Below are 18,323 nucleotides of genomic sequence, written 5' to 3'. Positions count from 1 at the left end.
GCATGGCACGTCCAGACATGCATTCAATGACGGTTCACACTTCACTACACGTCTAGCGTCCGGGACGTTGGAAGGTGTGAATTTAGCTCATTCTAGGTGGGTCCCACATTGACACTGTACTTCACATTGGAGTGGGTCCACACGTATGGAACCCACCAGCCTTGGATAAAAAAAAATGGTATTTGTGTATTTCCTCCAATTAAGCCCGCCTAAATGGACCGCTAGGTGGGCCCACTAGGTGGACGGCATGGATGTAATACATATATTATAGGTGGGCCACTCATCATCACCAAAAAAAATTAAAAAAAAAAAGAGAGGGAAAGAGGGAAAGAGAAGCACCCACCTTAGATCTTGGACTTCTTCTTCCACCAATGTGATCTAGAGCTCCAAGGGAATAAGATTCAATGGTTGGGATTGATTTTGAAGGGTTGGATTTAGGGGTGGAGAGCTTGCAAAAGTGTTGGAAATGGAGAGCTCTAACGGACATTGGGAGCTCTCTCTTGCTAGGAAATAAGAAAGAAAGAGGGAGTGAGAGAGATAAGAGAGAGAGAGAGAAAGATATAATAAATACATGTCATAATGAATTAAGGGAGGGGTTAGGGGTCTAGACTAGCTATAGGTGGCTAGGGGTCTAGACTAGTTATAGGTGGCTAGGGGTCTAGACTAGCCATAGGTGGCTAGAAAATTATGAAGATGATGATGTCATGCATGCATAGGATAGCGTGTCATGCCATAGGTGGGTCTCACAAATGCGATCAAGGTCCAAATAAAGCACGGCCTACATCTTTTGAGGTACAATTCGGATTGTCATACGAGACATGACGTTGGAACCGCAGCGACGATACGGTCGCAATGACATAGGTCTTAGGTCAATCCGACTCAAAATTACAGGATGACACTCAAGGTCGCGTGCAAAAGCTATCTACGCGTCGCAGGTTGTCAAAATTCGACCGGAAGGACCGTGGGAGCCTATGGAACGGTACGGGCTAGGATATGAGTCTCACAGCTCTCCCCTCCTAATAAAAATTTCATCCTCGAAATTTACTGTCACGCATGACTAAGCGAGGGAAGAGGAAACATTGACGTAAACATATAGAAGGCATAATCAATCTATAAACAAATGAAGATATCATTCTCTAATCTCAGCCTTGCGCTCCTAAGATGCCTCCTTAACAGGATGGTGAACCATACAAATACTTGGATCCCGGATCAGAAACGATCGAAACGGGAATATCTTGTAGCCTCTTTATCTCAATGGTAAGGAGCTATATCAGAAAATCTCTAAGTTATTCGAATTCAGGGATCTAGCCATTCTAGGTTCTCAACAATCATAGAGTGCAGGGTAACTATCAGCAGATATGTGATATTATCTTCAGGTATTCCCGAGTTATGCTCTGATATAAACTTCTGTCACGCCCCGAACTCGGAAACCGGGCTAACAAAATTCCCGATCGCCGAATCCGGGGCTGACAGCCTACGTAGAACCCAATTCTCTGCTCCCGGCACCCATTTACCGGGTTCCGATTCTGGGATCCTACAAGGAGGATTTCTAATATCAATTTAATTCATAATGAGCATAACCACAAGCATAACCCATGAACAATAACCACAAGAACACCATCACAAAATCCACTATGATCAAAAACTTTTGAGTACAATGTATGAAAGGAAAATACATAAATCAAAAATCATGCTCCAAAAGGCCGCTGCACGCTCCAAGCTCAACACTGCTGCAACCTATCATCATCTGCATGCATCTATCATGCATAAGCTTATAGAAAGCTTAGAGGGTGGTGTAAGTGTGTGCACAAGATAAGTGTCAAGTATTCAATACAATGTCATCATCATACAATACCGAAAATACTAGTAATCCATAAATCGTACATTATCGAAATAAGTAGAAAGACTGACAAGATCATGAATTATCAAAGTAAGCAGAAATACTGACAAGATCATAAATCATAAGATAATAGAGTAAGCAATATAAAACAACTATGCAAATAAAGAGTCATAAAAGGCCAAAAAAATTAGATGCCGAGGATGCAATGCAATATACAATTCCTGATGATTTCACGAGTAGCATCAGCCGTATTTAAACCATATAAATGCAGAAATGCAGTAACCTAAAATGTCGTATGCTGCGAATGTCATGCAATATGCGGTGCGAATGGAATGACCATACTAGAGTGTAAAGTCGGGATGATAGCACGTAGTATCGCAGGCTATGGGATCCATCACAAGGGACTTCTATCCAAACCAGTCTCATACCTAAATTTGGATAGTCAGACTCAATGTAGTAAACTCTTGATCTAAGGTTAGTCGCGCGCCCCAACCAAAATCCTGACCATTGCGAAGGAACACGTAACAAATAGGTGCGCACCACCAACCCGAGTGGATAGTGAATGAATGAATGCATGAATGAATATGCAACTCCTGCTCACTAAATCCACATATCAGTACAGTTCGTCTCTGGGATCATCACTGGGGTTTAGTACACTTCAAATGGCACTGCCGCTCTCCTAGCCGCACAGTCCAAGTGAGCATAAGAAACCTCACTATCCGCCTTGCCAATAGTCTGTCAATACCTATCTGGCACGTCGATAGCGGACTCATTCACGAGCTGGTCAAACTTAGCCTAGTATTGCCCCCTAACCTCGGGCGGGTAAGGTCACACCCCCTCCCAACCGACCACGACACAATGGAAGAAGCAGCCTCTTGGTATTCGGCACTCGGGCGCTCATGTATCCACTTGGTCTCGACGTTGGGGTGTCTCCTGGCTACGGAGGTTTAGGAATTTTCACCCAGGGACATCTATGGTGCCCGTATGCTAAAACTAAACATTTTCGGTGCACGATATGGTTGTGGAGGCTACGACCCTGATGTCGCTAGGGCGTACAGTAATCATAATGCGAGATGTATGAGTCATACAATCCAGTCATGCATCAATCCTGCGCATACCGCGTGCTCATATGAGATAACCTCCGCTTATCAGGGAGTCTCATAACAACATGCTCAATGACATATGCAATGATCAACCACATCTCATAACAAACATGCAGATGATGCGTATGGACATGTATCATGATGTTATGCTGTCACATACTCATAATCGGTATCAACAACCCGCATCGACAATCGACCTCGACAATGTGGACATTTAACCAACATTGCCCCCAAGGAATGGCCCACATAAAGCCAAACATATAATGGGCCCATGGCCTTACACAAGGGCCAAATATACAACACAATAGTCTCACACAAGTGCTGACTACACATCACAACGAGCCTCAAATACGGGCTGAATGCACATCACAATAAGCCTCAACTACAGGTCATATATACATCATATAGGTCTCGACAATCGGCCTTGACAATTGAAATTGGCCTCAACAATCGAAATCAACACTCAGAATCGGCCTTAATACTTGGTACCGATAATCAACATCGATAATCAGCATCGACAATTAGCATCAATAATCGACACCAACAACCAGCACATATAAGCAAGGCAGGGTCCATAGATGGACAACCAATCAACTATAATGTAAAGATCGGCTCTCGACCATGGTTATATCAAAGCCGATAGCATGGAGCCATCCGTCTAAAACGAATGGAGCCCACTTATTTGGGTTAACCCACAAAGAGAATGGCTTAATAAGGCCTAAGAGAAGGTCACAATGAGGACATCTAACTGTCATTGCCCATCAATGTGGACATCTAACCAGCATTGCTCCTAAGAAGTGACCTACATAGGGTCAAACATATAGTGGACCCTTGGCCTCACATACAATCACAATTGGCCTCATTTACGTCACATCGGCCTCGTTATGTGGGCCAACATACATCACTTTGGGCCTCATATAAGGGCTACATACACATCACTATGGGCCGCATCACATGGTCCTAATACACGCCACGGTGAGCTGCATCTCCTGGCCTAATACACGTCATGGTGGGCCGCATCTCATGGGCCTAATACACATCATGATGGGCCATATCGCATGGGCCTCAAATACATCACAATGGGCCACAACATATGGGCCGAAAATACATCTCAGTGGGCTGCAATACATGGGTCTCATATACATCAAATGGGCCGCACTATATAGGCCCCATATACATCAAATGGGCCGCATCTCATGGTCACCAATGAGCCAATATACATCAAGTGTGCTGCATCATATGGATCTAGAATACAACTCAGTGGGCCATGCTAAAAAGGGTCACAAATACATAACAGGCGGACCCTGCACATGGGCCTAATATACATAACAGGTGGGCTCTGCACATGGGTCTCATCATATCAAGTTGGGCCGCATCAATGGGCCGCACCAATGGGTCTCATAACATCAAGTGGGCCGCATTAATGGGCCACACCAATGGGTCTCATATACAACAAATGGGCCTCAAATATACATTACAGGTGGGCCTTATCACATGGCCGAGTGGTGTGGATGAATCACATCCATCAAGGTGAGACTGGCAGAAGGACGGCGTGGACATAAAATACATACATCATGGTGGAGTCCTCATCACCGTCCAAACACGTCCAGCATCGTCCAGATTATCTAGACAATGTGGATGAACAAATACATCATGGTGTGGTCTACCGTCCAGATCACTGGACGGTGGAAATAAGACATAAATATCCCAGTAGGTCACATCGTCCCACACAGTGGACAGTATGGAATAAACCCATACATTACATGGTAGGCCCCACATGTGTGGTCCTCACACGTGTGGATGGATGGGTACAACACATAGCTCGAGCAGGGACCCACTGAGCTTGTTGCGTCTAAGCAGCAGCTATAACTGTTGATGTGGGGCCCACCGTTTGGAGGGTGTTGATGAAATACACAGCATGGTGGAGTCTACACGTGTGTGGATCCCACGGCTGCAATGCAGCGCACACACACACACACACACACACACACACACACACACACACACACATATAATATAGTATAATATTATAACATATAACAGGTGTGAGGTATACCACGTCCCACCGTCTAGGAATTGGACGGTGAGGATGCAACACATACATCATGGTAGAGTACACAGCACTAATGTCTTCAACGGCTACAGATGTTGATGGATGGTTGGACCTTGCACAACAACAAGTGGCGCCCACGGCTACACAGCACATACATCACATGTGGGCTCCATAGATAGATGGTACTTGATAAGGCACATGCATCTCGGTGCACGTGTACAATGTGCAGGGTGGGTCCCACCTGCTGGCAAAACAGGCAAATGGTCTAGATCAAAATACATCAAAGGTGGGTTATATGAACGGACGGATCGGATATAACCAGTACATCTAGGTGGGTCCCACATGGGGCCCAACACTCACGTGCATATACATATATGTATATCATATCATATATATATATATATATATATATATATATATATATATATATATATATATATATATATATATAAATTTTTATTATTATTTTTATAAAAAAAAACATCTAGGACCCTGTCCTTGGACAGTGTAAACATGCATACAAGGTGGGCTCATGATTCAAAACGGATGGACGGTGAGTGCAAAACACCTACGTTAAGGTAGGATCCACGGAACTTGCTGACGCAAGTGGAGAAGAGATGGGCGGTGGGGGGTTTTCCTCATACATCAGGTGGGTCCCACGTGGGGTCCACCACCACGTTTATTTTCCATCCCAGCTGTACATAAGGTCACAGGGACTCAGATAAAAAGGAAAAAAGAATTTCATAATGATCCAAATCGTCTGTGACAACCCCAAAGGATTTCAATGGCAGACGTTCTATCCCACTGTTTCTTGTGATGTGGGCCACCTGAGCTTCGGATAGGGCTGATTTTTGGGGTGGGGCCCACTACCCTAACGGGTCATCAAATGCATGGTGTTGATGTGGGATCCACATCATGGTGGGGCCCACGGCTGGGACCGTGGGTCCCTGCCTCTAGCGTCCACGGCAGTAGGACGTCGTACGTCCTCACATTAGGGACTTGCAGCGCCTGCTACCTAATGCAGTTGTTTTTTTAAAAAAAATTCAATACTTCTATGGTTTTTCACAGGTGGGGCCAGCATAAAGGAAATCTGACCCGTCCATTTGATTCTACGGCCCCTAATCAACCAAATGAGACTATTATGCGATGTATTTTTAACAAATAGAAGGATCAATGTGGGTTTTAACGGTAATACCAATATTTCTCATAGTATGGCCCGCTCAATTATCGAATTGGACTCATTTTTCGGCTCAACGCCTAAAATGAGCTGAGCAACGGAATGGACGGCGTGGATTATCTACATACATCAAGGTGGGGCCTGCATAAGCAGCCCACCCAAAAGCTTTAAACCAAACTGATTTTTTTTTTTCGCATGGCACGTCCAGACGTGCATTCAATGACGGTTCACACTTCACTACACGTCTAGCGTCCGGGACGCTGGAAGGTGTGAATTTAGCTCATTCTAGGTAGGTCCCACATTGACACAATGTACTTCACATTAGAGTGGGTCCACACGTATGGAACCCACCAGCCTTGGATAAAAAAATGGTATTTGTGTATTTCCTCCAATTAGGCCCGCCTAAACAGACTGCTAGGTGGGCCCACTAGGTGGACAACATGGATGTAATACATATATTATAGGTGGGCCACTCATCATCACAAAAAAAAATGAAAGAGAGGGAGAGAGAGGGAAAGAGAAGCACCCACCTTAGATCTTTGACTTCTTCTTCCACCAATGTGATCTAGAGCTCCAAGGGAACAAGATTCAATGGTTGGGATTGATTTTGGAGAGTTAGATTTAGAAGTGGAGAGCTTGCAAAAGTATTAAAAATGGAGAGCTCTAATGGACGTTGGGAGCTCTCTCTTGCTAGGAAATAAGAAAGAAAGAGGGAGGGAAAGAGATAAGAGAGAGAGAAAGATGTAATAAATACTTGTCATAATGAATGTAAGGGAGGGGTTAGGGGTCTAGACTAGCTATAGGTGGCTAGGGGTCTAAACTAACTATAGGTGGCTAGGGGTCTAGACTAGCCATAGGTGGCTAAGAAATTATGAAGATGATGATGTCATGCACGCATAGGGTGGCATGTCATGCCATAAGTAGGTCCCACAAATGCAATCAAGGTCCAAATAAAGCGCGGCCTACATCTTTTGATGTACAACTCGGATTGTCATACGAGACATGGCATTGGAACCGCAGCGACGATGCGGTCGTAATAACATAAGTCTTAAGTCAAGCCGACTCGGAATTATAGGATGACACTCAAAGTCGCGCGCAAATGCTATCTATGCATCGCAGGTCATCGGAATTCGACCGGGAGGACCGTGGGAGCCTATGGAACAGTACGGGCTAGGATACGAGTCTCACAATATATATATATATATATATATATATATATATATATATATATATATATATATATATATAATAACAATATAATAATAATTTTATAATTATTTGTAATAGTACATATGTTACTTAAATTATCCAAATTACGTATATTAGTTATTTTATATTATTTAAACCATGTATAAAATGAATTGTATACCAACACATGATTATGTAACTGATGTATACTAATTAAACATTTACATTTTATAAATTTTAACTATATATTATCATATTATACTATGCATATAATATATATCATTTAATAGTAGTTTTATTATATTATATATGCATATATAATCACAAAAATATACATTATAAATGTTTGTGATTTTAAATAAATACTCATCTATAATTATTAATGTATTATACTAAATAAATATGTAAATATATTTTTATTTTATGATCTAAAATAGATAGTGGCCCTGGGTGGCTCACTACTACAAGAAGGACTTTTAGCGGCGCTCAAAAGTGCCGCTAAAATCCCCAAAAAGCGCTGGCATAGATTTTCGCGGCGCTAGGCAAGCGCCGATAATTGGGAGTGTCGGTAAAAGTTTCAGCGGCGCTAGTATAATTTTAGTGGCGCTTGTCTCAATGCCGCAATTGTATAATGGTATTTCTAACAGAAGTGCCGACAAAATTATAAAAGCGCCGGTAAATGCACTATTTCTAAACACTTTTTTCACGGAAAAGCGCCGATAAAAGTCTACATAAGCACCGATAAAGGTCTTAGTGTTGATTTGCTAGGCCCTAGCAGGCCAATAATATTTTTTATATAATTCAATTGAAACCTGCATTTTTTTAAATATTTGAAATATAAAAAATGATGCAATACAATTAAAACTGAATATAAAACAAAATTTATATTACTTCACCATAAAAAAATATAATATTTATTACAATAAATTAAAAATGGTCTCAAATAAATAAATAAATAAATAAAAACAAAACCTAAAGCGCACACCTTCTGGTCACCAAAGCCATTGATTTGGTGGGCCTGGAATGAGCCATGAGACAGTTACAACCAATGGTTCATATTTTATGGAGACCTTGAACAGTTGTCATTTTTCAATAGGGTAGGTGACAAGATTACAATCAAGAAAGTTGTGTTTTATAACGCAGACAACTCACATGCAATGATTCTCTTCTTGCAATTGAACTACCCACCCCTTTTGCTATCATCGAACATGTGCGTGAATGTGGTAACATGTAAACAGGGGCCTGCAATAAAGAAACAACATCCATCATTACATGGCCATACTATACAAGGTCATAAAACTGGGAATTATCAATGCCTGAACTGCTGAGAGGGATAACCAATTTATATCTTATTAACCAAAACCATAGTAAAGTCACAAACCTGACCAAAACTGCCTGAACAGCTGAGAATGATAGCCAATTTATATCTTATTAATCAGAACTAAAGTTACAAGTCACAAACTCAACCAAGACTTTGAAATATTCACAATTATTCTTGCATATAAATAATTTCGAATGCGAAACAGTTCAAACCCTTGTCATGGTTTTTTACCTGTTCTGAGGGTCCTTCCATTTCAATCTACCATGGAAGCTTCTGATGGTGAAAGACAGTACTTCGATGAAGTTATAGAGTCCATCTCCAAGGATGAGAGCTATGGAGATAAAGACATGCAAACCCAATCAGCAATTCATGGTAGAATGAGAAAAAGAGAATGGTTGATGACTTAAATGATTCGGAGATAAAGACATGCAACTATCCTCCACGTACAAACATGAAAGGACCTATTACCATCCACCATTTTCCTAACAAGGCTATATACAGAAGGCCTATATATTTCTAGTAGCTTTAAAATATATCAATGACTCAACAATGTTCTTTTATACACAATTGTAAATGAGAGCGCACCTGTAAGCAGTACTGCACATCAACTATCAACTCTATTATCTCAAACCCCTTGGTTCAACATCAAAGAACACTTATCAGCTTACCAGCCATCAAGGAGGAATGCCATATTTTCACAATAGCCCTAAGTAAAATGAAATGGGAGCCCAATAAGCATTGTGATGCCTGAATACCTTGATTATATCATTGCACCTTTCACATGTCCAAGTAATTAGTGTTGTTAGATCTGACATGTACAGCTGCAAGATGCAGAGGGAGGTCACCAATCACCATCAAGTGTGATATATGATATGAAAAACTTAAAAATTATTTGGATTTTTTTTTTCCAATCCTCCTCAATCTGAATATGGCTTCAAATCATCTCGAGAAACTCCAAAACTCTGAAATAAACTTCCTAAACTGCAATGGAAATAAAAAAATTGAAAATATCAGTTTCTTAACAAAAACTGAAAGGAGATAGAATTTCACAAATGTTAACAAGTACCAAAGGCATTATCTTTTCTTTTCTTTTCTTTTTTCAATTTCTCTGTTTTTCCTCCTAATCCAAGAACTACACCAAAAAAGATCTCTGTAATTAAAGAAAATTGAAAAAATAAATAAATATGAAAAATCATTAAAAACTAAGCCCAATCCATGGGATAGTAACCACAAACATAATGCTCCTTGCAGAAGAAAAGTTATTACTTACATAACTTCCAGTCATGGATCAACCAAAAAGTTCATCAATGGAACAACATAAAATACATCAAAAGAAAAGAAATCGGCAACTGCCCACATTTACAATAAAAGGATAGCTTAGTTAAAAATTTAAAAAAAAAGGCATTTTTATGAAGTCACATCATGTCGACACTTAAATGTGTCTACATATTAGACAGTCATAAACATGGTTCATATATAGAAACAATTTTATGTTTGCATTTACCTATTGTTACCTTTTATTTTGTGAAACTTCTTCAACATAAAAAAAGTTATTTCAGGTAAATATTCATTATTTATTTTGACGATTCCTTCACAATTCACATGTTATTATATAAATAAACTAAAGCATAGCATTTTATTATTTCACGTAGGAGTGACAAGGGAAAAAAGATGGGGTTTCAACAAATAGAGCAACATGGAAAATCCCAATACTAGAATGCAACATTAGACGGCACAGGGCCAATTGGAACTCTTCCTGCAATGGCAGAGTAGCAGGTCTGCTTATTTTTTGAAGAACATACAATATTGCTGATCTTCTTAAAAAGCTCATACAATGCTTCAATTTCACTTACACTGACTGCAAAGAAAATAAAGCACAAATTATCATCAATGTTATATTAGAAATTGCTTTAGCGAGGTATCGAAAAAGCATAAAACATTAATGAGTTATAGCAAGAAGAACATAGCTAGCCAAAGTGGTCACACTTGAAGCAGTCTCCCCTCGAAAACAAAAACAAAAATGATGGAGCATGTGGTTTAATTCTGACTGAAGTATCTGCCTATGGAGTACATTAGCAGGAATGGAACTCAAAGAAATTGATGGGGGCCTGCACAAATGATGGAGCATGTGGTTTAATTCGATGCAAAGTCGAGAACAAGATTATTAACCAAAACAGCCTAGAAAACTAATTTTCAGCAAGTAGGAATATATAATCCAACCTGAACACATCTTTCAAAATAGTCATTAAAAAACCTATCTGATTTGGACTGAACAGAGCTCACTCTATATTGGCCCTATATCAACTGTCATGAGTTTTGGTGGTGAGTGATACCGTATGTCAAAACCAATTTTTAATCCATTTGCCTATATGTAGGGAAACTGATGCAAGTTGGCTAATTCAGGGCAAAGCTCACTCAACATAACTCACAGGGATTAATTTAAGGAAAAGAATTTAGGCAGCAAAGCCAGGCAATTCATATCAACTGATGCCTAAGTAGATAAGAATCTGATATTTCTAACCAAGCTAGCAGCTCTCCTTCTTCCAGCTGAGAGAGAGGAATCAATTGAAATCTCAAATCAAAAATAAAATGGATTTCAAGGCATAGATAGTGAAATCAAAATCGATTCTGATTTTGAATTTCAGTTTTTTTTTTTTTTTGTAAAATCACAACACCTAAGCAGGAAAGCAAATAGATGCTTGAAGCCCTCTAGGCACTGCAACATGATATTCCCCACTCGTTAAAACATCCATACCTGGTAAAATAATCAGCTAGATGACACCTTGGTAGATAGACAAAGATGTAAGCTCAAGGCAGAAAGACAAACTACAACACAAATAGAGCAAAGAGAGGGTAACCAAAACAGAAACCCCCTCAAAATAGAGCACCACTAAACAATACATAAAGACGCTCAAGGATATGGAGAAATTCTCTAATCACAGATGTATAGATTCCTCCTAGAGGTCCACTGATCTTCTTTGTCATTCGCCATAGTAGATTCCTTTAGCACTAGATCTTGATGCTAAACAAGCATCAGAAGGTAGACAGAAATATCATCTCTTGGAACAGGAAGAAGTGTATAAATCCATTAACAACAGAGGTACAGTTATAAATCCCTCAAGGATTTGAAATACTTCCAGACATAGAAAAATCCCCAATTAGAAAAACATGAAAATTATATTTAGCAATTTTGGTGTAGTGATGACATGGATCAACCCAGGTGGGCCCTAACACCTCCCTAGTAGGTGAGGCAGTCCACACTTTACTGACAGATCAATCAAGCATAGGTGGATCAGCCCAGGTGGGCCCTGACACCTCTCTTTCTTTTTCTTTTTTTCTTTAAAGATGAGAAAGTTCTTCTCTTTTACTTACCATGTGCCTTTGCTAAGGTAAAGTCCACCACCACGCACTAATGTGCATTTAGAAGGACCGAATCACATCTACGGAGTTTCCCAGAAATTTGGTCTTTAACTTGGATGTCACGTCATAGGTAAAATGATCATTTTCTGCATGCCCCACGCTCATTGGAGGATGATGACCCACCTGACATTTGGAAGCATGATAAAAGAAAGGAATTGAACATCGCAGAACAACACCATGGAAATGACAATGAAAAAGCAACCACAACAAATAATGTTAACATGGTTTAGCAATTAACGGGTGGGTCGTTGGGAGAGGCGGTGGGTGTATGCATGAATGTGTTAAAAAAATCAGCTAACAGTGTTCTTGTGAAATATCAGCAGCCAAAAGATGACAAATCAAAATCAAAGTAAACTTATGAATAGTTCACCTGCTCCGCAAGGAATGTAATGCCACCATGATTAAACATTTCATAAGTCTCACTAAGGATGGGATTGAAGGGCTTCCAGGTTCGTTGATAGGCATAGTAAACAGATATTTCCCATGATGCTGCAGACAATAGCCAATATTCCATTAAACCAGATAATACATGCACGCAACTCAGAAGCACCACAGTAGAGAAGACCACTTACTAGCATAGACCATCCGCATGTAAGGATCCTCACATTCATCAGCCAGGTCTAACAAGTGGGAGTACTCCAGCATATGTGAGGATAATACAATTTATAATGCTCAATATGTGATAAGCAAGGCTGAAGGCATTGCACAAAATTGACAAGCATCAGGTTTAAAGTGCAAATAGCACAGGCCTCTGCCACTTTCTGAATCATTGTCATGGGCTCAAATATAAGAACTGGAAGCGTCACCATTGATGTAACATCTGAACCTATATATTTCTGCATCGTCTTCCAATAACTATCTCGATCCTGCAAGAGACGCAAAGAAGATTCGAAACACAAAAAACAAAAAGCAAAAAGACATTCATCAAAAATGAAAGAGCAAACAGATCAATGTCATGGTCATGAAAATTATGAGTAGCAATTATAAAAAGAAATGAACTTATCTCAGTTCATCACTGCTCCAATGTACAGTTGACAATATCGGTGAAAAATGAATCAGACAGTTCCTCTTTTTCCAACTGCCAATTGAGGACTACTTCCTACACCCAGATCCATAGCTCAAGTGGTAGACTGAGTGAAAGATACCTCGTTTCAACAATGAGGTCTTGGTATCAATCCCTAGTGGGGGTCACTAACAGTGAAGTGTGAACTGACAGTGTTGTGTACTAACAAAGCTAACAGAAAAAAAGAAAAAGAAAAAGAGGACTACTTCCTCATTATGAATAGTAAGGAAGGTTGCAGTTGTAACTGCCAATGTAATGTTCGATTTGATATTATGAAAAGCATAATAAATGCCAATTATATATAAATACTTTTTGATAAGCGAAGCAGATTTGAGTACTCATTCTGTCTAGACCTTGTTCTCTGAGTGTGATATTACTTGCTACATATATTGGCACCAAGAAAAAAGTATAAGCAATGTTTATTGGCTTCTTGAATCCTGAGTTCTTGGGAATGAATGTAGGTGACTCATCAACCTTACACATGGCACTGATATAGCTCCATCCACAGTTGGTTCAGTGATTTGGACAGTCAGGATTGCTGTACAACTATGCCATGTGTACGGTTGAAGAGTCTCCACCAATTTTTAAGTTGTGGAAAATTAACCTAAGTTTAAGTACCTAACTACCTATCTCAGGTCCTGTTGCGATTATTATGGACATTTAGTGGATCCATCTGTTTCTGATAGGTCCAAGGTGTGCCACAAGAGCCATCTCTCTCTCTCTCTCTCTCTCTCTCTCTCTCTCTCTCTCTCTCTCTCTCTAAAGAAATACAATGCGGGTCATTTTTCCCGTTATATGGCCATTACGACAGCGTAACGGTGGCACCGTTACATGACGGCTGATTCGTAGTGACATGATTATCATTCCTGTGTGCTTATAAACCATCAATTGCAGCCACAGGTTTATGGGCTAACATGTTAACCACCCTTGTGAAGACATAAGCGGTCAAATTGCCTACAGAAATATCAGAGGGCAACACATTTACACGTTAACCATCCTTGCAATGATGTAAGCGGTCAAACTGGAGAAATATCTGAGGGCAACACATTGATCATCCTCAGCAGGATATAGTAGATCAACCATGATCATTACATTCATTGCACAAATATATGGTTTATGAGTGGTGAAATTAGTGGTGTTGTGAACAGTTTGCAGGTTTTATCTTAACTATAGATGTACAGTTAATTTTTAATGGTGAGTGTTCAATGACTACTGTTTCCTGTAGTATGGTTCACCTGAAATTTATATATGCTTTATTTTTTGTATCATGCTTTAAAATAAGCTGGAGAAACAGATGAATGACATAGATATACAATTAATACATATAGGTGGGTCCTATGGTTAGGGTCTCACCACATCGGTGGTGCCAGGGTCACATACAAGTCACTCTCCATAACGTGGCCCACTTCAACTGCATCTGCGGACCACATTAATACCCTCTCTGTAAACAAGCTGAAACCACATCCTCTAATAAACCAATCATGGCCCCACATCCATCTGCACAATTAAGAAAAGGAGAAATACTCTGATACTCTTGCAGAGTGTGAGAGATGATACGCATGCACTTAGAAATTGCATACATGGGATACCAGTAATTCAAATTTAACTGTCCAAAATATGCCTTCCCAATTTGGATGTATCATGAACTAAAATTTATGATTTTTTTTTTTTAATTATCCACTATCAGATTGGTGGACATTTATTGGACGGTTAAAATGAAAATTATCCAATGGCCGAGTGAGTGCATGCATCTGAGGTTAGAGTTGTTCCATCAATCTAATTTTCAGAATTTAGTTAATGTATGCCACGTGTACAATTTTTACGTGCCTGTGTATCAAGTATCCCATGCTGTCTGAGTATCATGTAACTACAAGAGCCTGCTAACAAACAATACCATGTTTGGCAAGCCACTTTGCAATTAACTCAGATCAGGAAAATAGAAGAGAACAAAATCCATATCATCATAGCCGCAAACAACATTTGAATTTGAAATACTATGCCAACTCTAACATATAAATTGAAAACTGTTAGAGCAGAGACATTTCATCAAACACATGTTGTGCACACCTTAAACATTCACAGAAATAAACCATAAAAGGGATTTTTTATGAAAGCCCTAATCCTTTTCCCATTACGGAGTTTAGGAAATCCCTAATTCCAATATTGTATCCTCTGATAATCTGCGGATTTACAGATCTAAAAATAAAAAACCTAAATATCTATTTGAGAGATATGAGTACCTGGCCGGGGAAGAGATGAAGGGCAGGGGCTGCTGGCCACACCAGATCTGGAGATGATGCAAGTGAGCAAGAGAAAGAGAGAGAGAGAGAGAGAGAGAGAGAGAGAGAGAGAGGCGTGAGATCTGGAGATGATGCAAGTGAGAGAGAGAGAGAGAGAGGCGCGGGTCCGGGAGCGAATGAGGCAGATGGAGAGAGAGGCACGGGGTCCGAGAGCGAAATGAGGCAGATGGAGAGAGGCGCGGGGTCCGGGAGCCAAATGCGTAGTGTAGGTTTATATATATATATATATATATATATATATATATATATATACGGGAAAACATCCGTGGCCCAGGGCCCTGTTTTACACAGCGCCGGTGCAAGAGGCACGTAAAGTGCCGCGGTTGGTCTTATTTGTTGTAGTGCTAGCTAAATTAGCGGTCTTGATCGCAAGACTGGGCCACAATTAGTCATTGGGTTGACAACAATTGGCACTCAAAGGCCATTTTTTAGCAAATACGGCCACCTAAGCCATAAATCTACCTCATTCTTTGGCCCAGACCCTAAGTCCGGTGACGGAACTAATGAACGGTGTGGATCTGTCAAAAGCATCACGGTGGACCCCACCCTGAGTGGTGCGTTTACACAGCGGGTGTACGCCACGCTGCACTGGTCCAAGAGACCCAGTCAAATCGGGTCTGACCGATATTTCCAGAAAAAGAGGGATTTCCCTCTCCTTTCTGCCGCGCCAGGCGCTTTTTTGAACGGACGGATACCCGTCCCTCTGTTCCGATTGTGGCCCACCATCATGACCCAAACGGTCGATCCGATCCGTCCATCTGGTGCGCAGCGGGGTCTGACCAAAACCATGGTGGACCACCCGATGAATCACATGCACGTATGCACAAATGCTAGCACAGGACAGCTGGTTGTGTTTCCTTCCTTTTCAAAAATGGAAAGCTCCACGCTGGCGATCCGCGCGGCTGTGTTTCGTCCCATCTTAACCGTTCACCACGAAGAAATCCTAGCCCTCTATTCAAAACCACTCGGTTTTGGGGTTTCCTGCTTGCTTGGAGAAAACCGTTGCTGGTTTCACTATACCAGCCGCGTAAAACCATCTCCCAGCAAGAATATAGATCTGGGACGTTCGTTTTCAATCCCATGGTTCTGATCGGACTTGGAAATTCTATAAGGATTGTAGGAGCCGAGTGCAAACCGGATTTTCTGTTCGTAGTTCTACCACAGCTCTAGAAATCGACTGAACTTCTGTTCGTCGAAACCACCGGGAAAATCGCTCCGAAACGTCCCTCCTGTAAGCTCCTTGGACTAATTCCTACCATCCCCCTGGCTCGGATTGGAGAAAACTCCATCAGATGGCAATCCCCCATTGAAGCCGAAGCTTCTTCCTCGAGAGCGTCGCCGCTGCCATTGTCGCTGCTGCCATTGCCACACCACCTGATCTTCGGGCTGGAGCGTTGTTGGAGATCTAGCAAAAAGAGAAGGAAAAGAAGAAGAAAATAGAGAGAAAAAGAAAGAGAAAGAAAGAAAGAGGGGAGAAGGCGCTGAACTCCCGCCCGCCGCCGCACCAGCTCGAGTCAGGTGGATTCATTCCAGACGCCGTCTGGGCCAGCGGAGGAAGACGAAGGAAGAGAAGAAGGAAAAGAGAAAGGAAGGAAGTGAGGAAGAAAAGAAGGGAGAAAGAGAGAAACAGGGAAGAAAGAGCCGAGGGAGAGAGGAGTGCTGGCGGGTCGAGCCGACCCGCTGACCTGACTCAGTCCGATGCTCAGCCAGGTCGGAAGCCCTGTTTTGGGAGAGGGCTGTTGTTGGGTGTGCTAGCAGAAGGACAGGAGTGAGAAGGAGAAGAAGAGGAAGAAGAAGGGAGAGAAAGAAGGCAGCGTGGGGCTGCTGCCCTGCTGCGTTCGAGTCAACTCGGGTTAAACCGAGTCTGACTGAGTTGACTGGGTCAAGTGGCCTAGTTCAGCTGGGATTCCAGCAAGGAAAAAAAAAAAAAAAAAAGGAAAGAAAAAGAGAAGAAAGAGAGAAAAAGGGAGAGAGAGAAAGGAAGGAAGAGGAAGGAGAGAGGTTTGGGATTTTCGGTGGCACCCGCCGAGTCAACTCGCTGGAGTTGGGCTGAGTTTGGGATGGCCCACTCTAGCCTCGAGGCTGCCACATGATATAAATCCAAGGTAAATCAAAGCCCATTTCATTTGTTGCTTCAGCGAGTCTTCACTAAGTTCATTAACCGGAGAAACCAAGCGTTCGCCATTTTCATTGATATTTTGAATTGGTTGTGGTTGCATGCTTATCGATTAGGTTGACTCGATCAGACTACATTCGTGCTACCTAACGGGGCACACACAATTAAGTTGTTTGACCAAGGTGAGGACTCACCCTTTGAGCTTGCCACATGATTTCATCAATCTAAATATAGATGATGGCATGATTCCCCTAACTGAGTTACTTACCTTACTATTGAATATGCTAACTTATTTGTACAATTAATTCATGTGTTAAACGATAGACATCTCTTTAATTGTAACATGCATAGATCATTTGATGATAACATGTTATCTTTTGTTGTACCTGTAATAATTAACTATATGTTACCACTTATGCCTAAATAATGAATTGAGTGGAACCTACCTTGGACTTATCATCATGTGATCCACATTTGCCTTACACGGCTTGGATCGGTTATTGGTGCTCTTCGTGGCTTATTAGTTATATTTGCATATCTTGTTGATTTCGGGTCATTATGTAGAATTTGTTATGATTTTCGGGTGGAGCTAAAGTTCTCATGTCGATTTTCTAGCCATCTTACGGAGTTCATACGATTTTCAAATGACGTCAAAGTTCCCTTGTTAGTGCTCTCTTCATCTTGCAGTATTAAGTCGTATGGTGATTTCCGGGTGGAGCTGAAGTTCGCTTATCGATTTTCT

General features: G+C 41.1%; 1 protein-coding gene and 1 long non-coding RNA gene across 2 annotated transcripts; both read right to left on the bottom strand.

The window, feature by feature from the left end:
• Positions 1-8,454: 8,454 nt before the first annotated feature.
• Positions 8,455-11,477, bottom strand: LOC131243209 (uncharacterized). The gene is made up of 3 exons (XR_009169944.1): positions 11,438-11,477; positions 8,914-9,013; positions 8,455-8,603 (listed from the first exon to the last, which is right to left on the bottom strand). It is a non-coding gene; the product is annotated as an uncharacterized LOC131243209 (long non-coding RNA).
• Positions 11,478-12,102: 625 nt separating this feature from the next.
• On the bottom strand, positions 12,103-13,026 carry LOC131244945 (oxysterol-binding protein-related protein 3C-like). Its single transcript, XM_058244169.1, has 3 exons — positions 12,675-13,026; positions 12,473-12,591; positions 12,103-12,225 (listed from the first exon to the last, which is right to left on the bottom strand). Exons 1-3 carry the CDS (start codon positions 12,745-12,747, stop codon positions 12,103-12,105), a joined length of 315 nt encoding a protein of 104 aa, XP_058100152.1. The 5' UTR covers positions 12,748-13,026.
• Between the last annotated feature and the right edge of the window lie 5,297 nt (positions 13,027-18,323).

The sequence above is a fragment of the Magnolia sinica genome, chromosome 1 (genome assembly GCF_029962835.1).
Source record: "Magnolia sinica isolate HGM2019 chromosome 1, MsV1, whole genome shotgun sequence".
In the NCBI taxonomy this organism is placed as follows: Eukaryota; Viridiplantae; Streptophyta; class Magnoliopsida; order Magnoliales; family Magnoliaceae; genus Magnolia; species Magnolia sinica.
The sequence above is the reverse complement of the archived record's forward strand: the minus strand, read 5'-3'. Positions and strand labels throughout refer to the sequence as shown.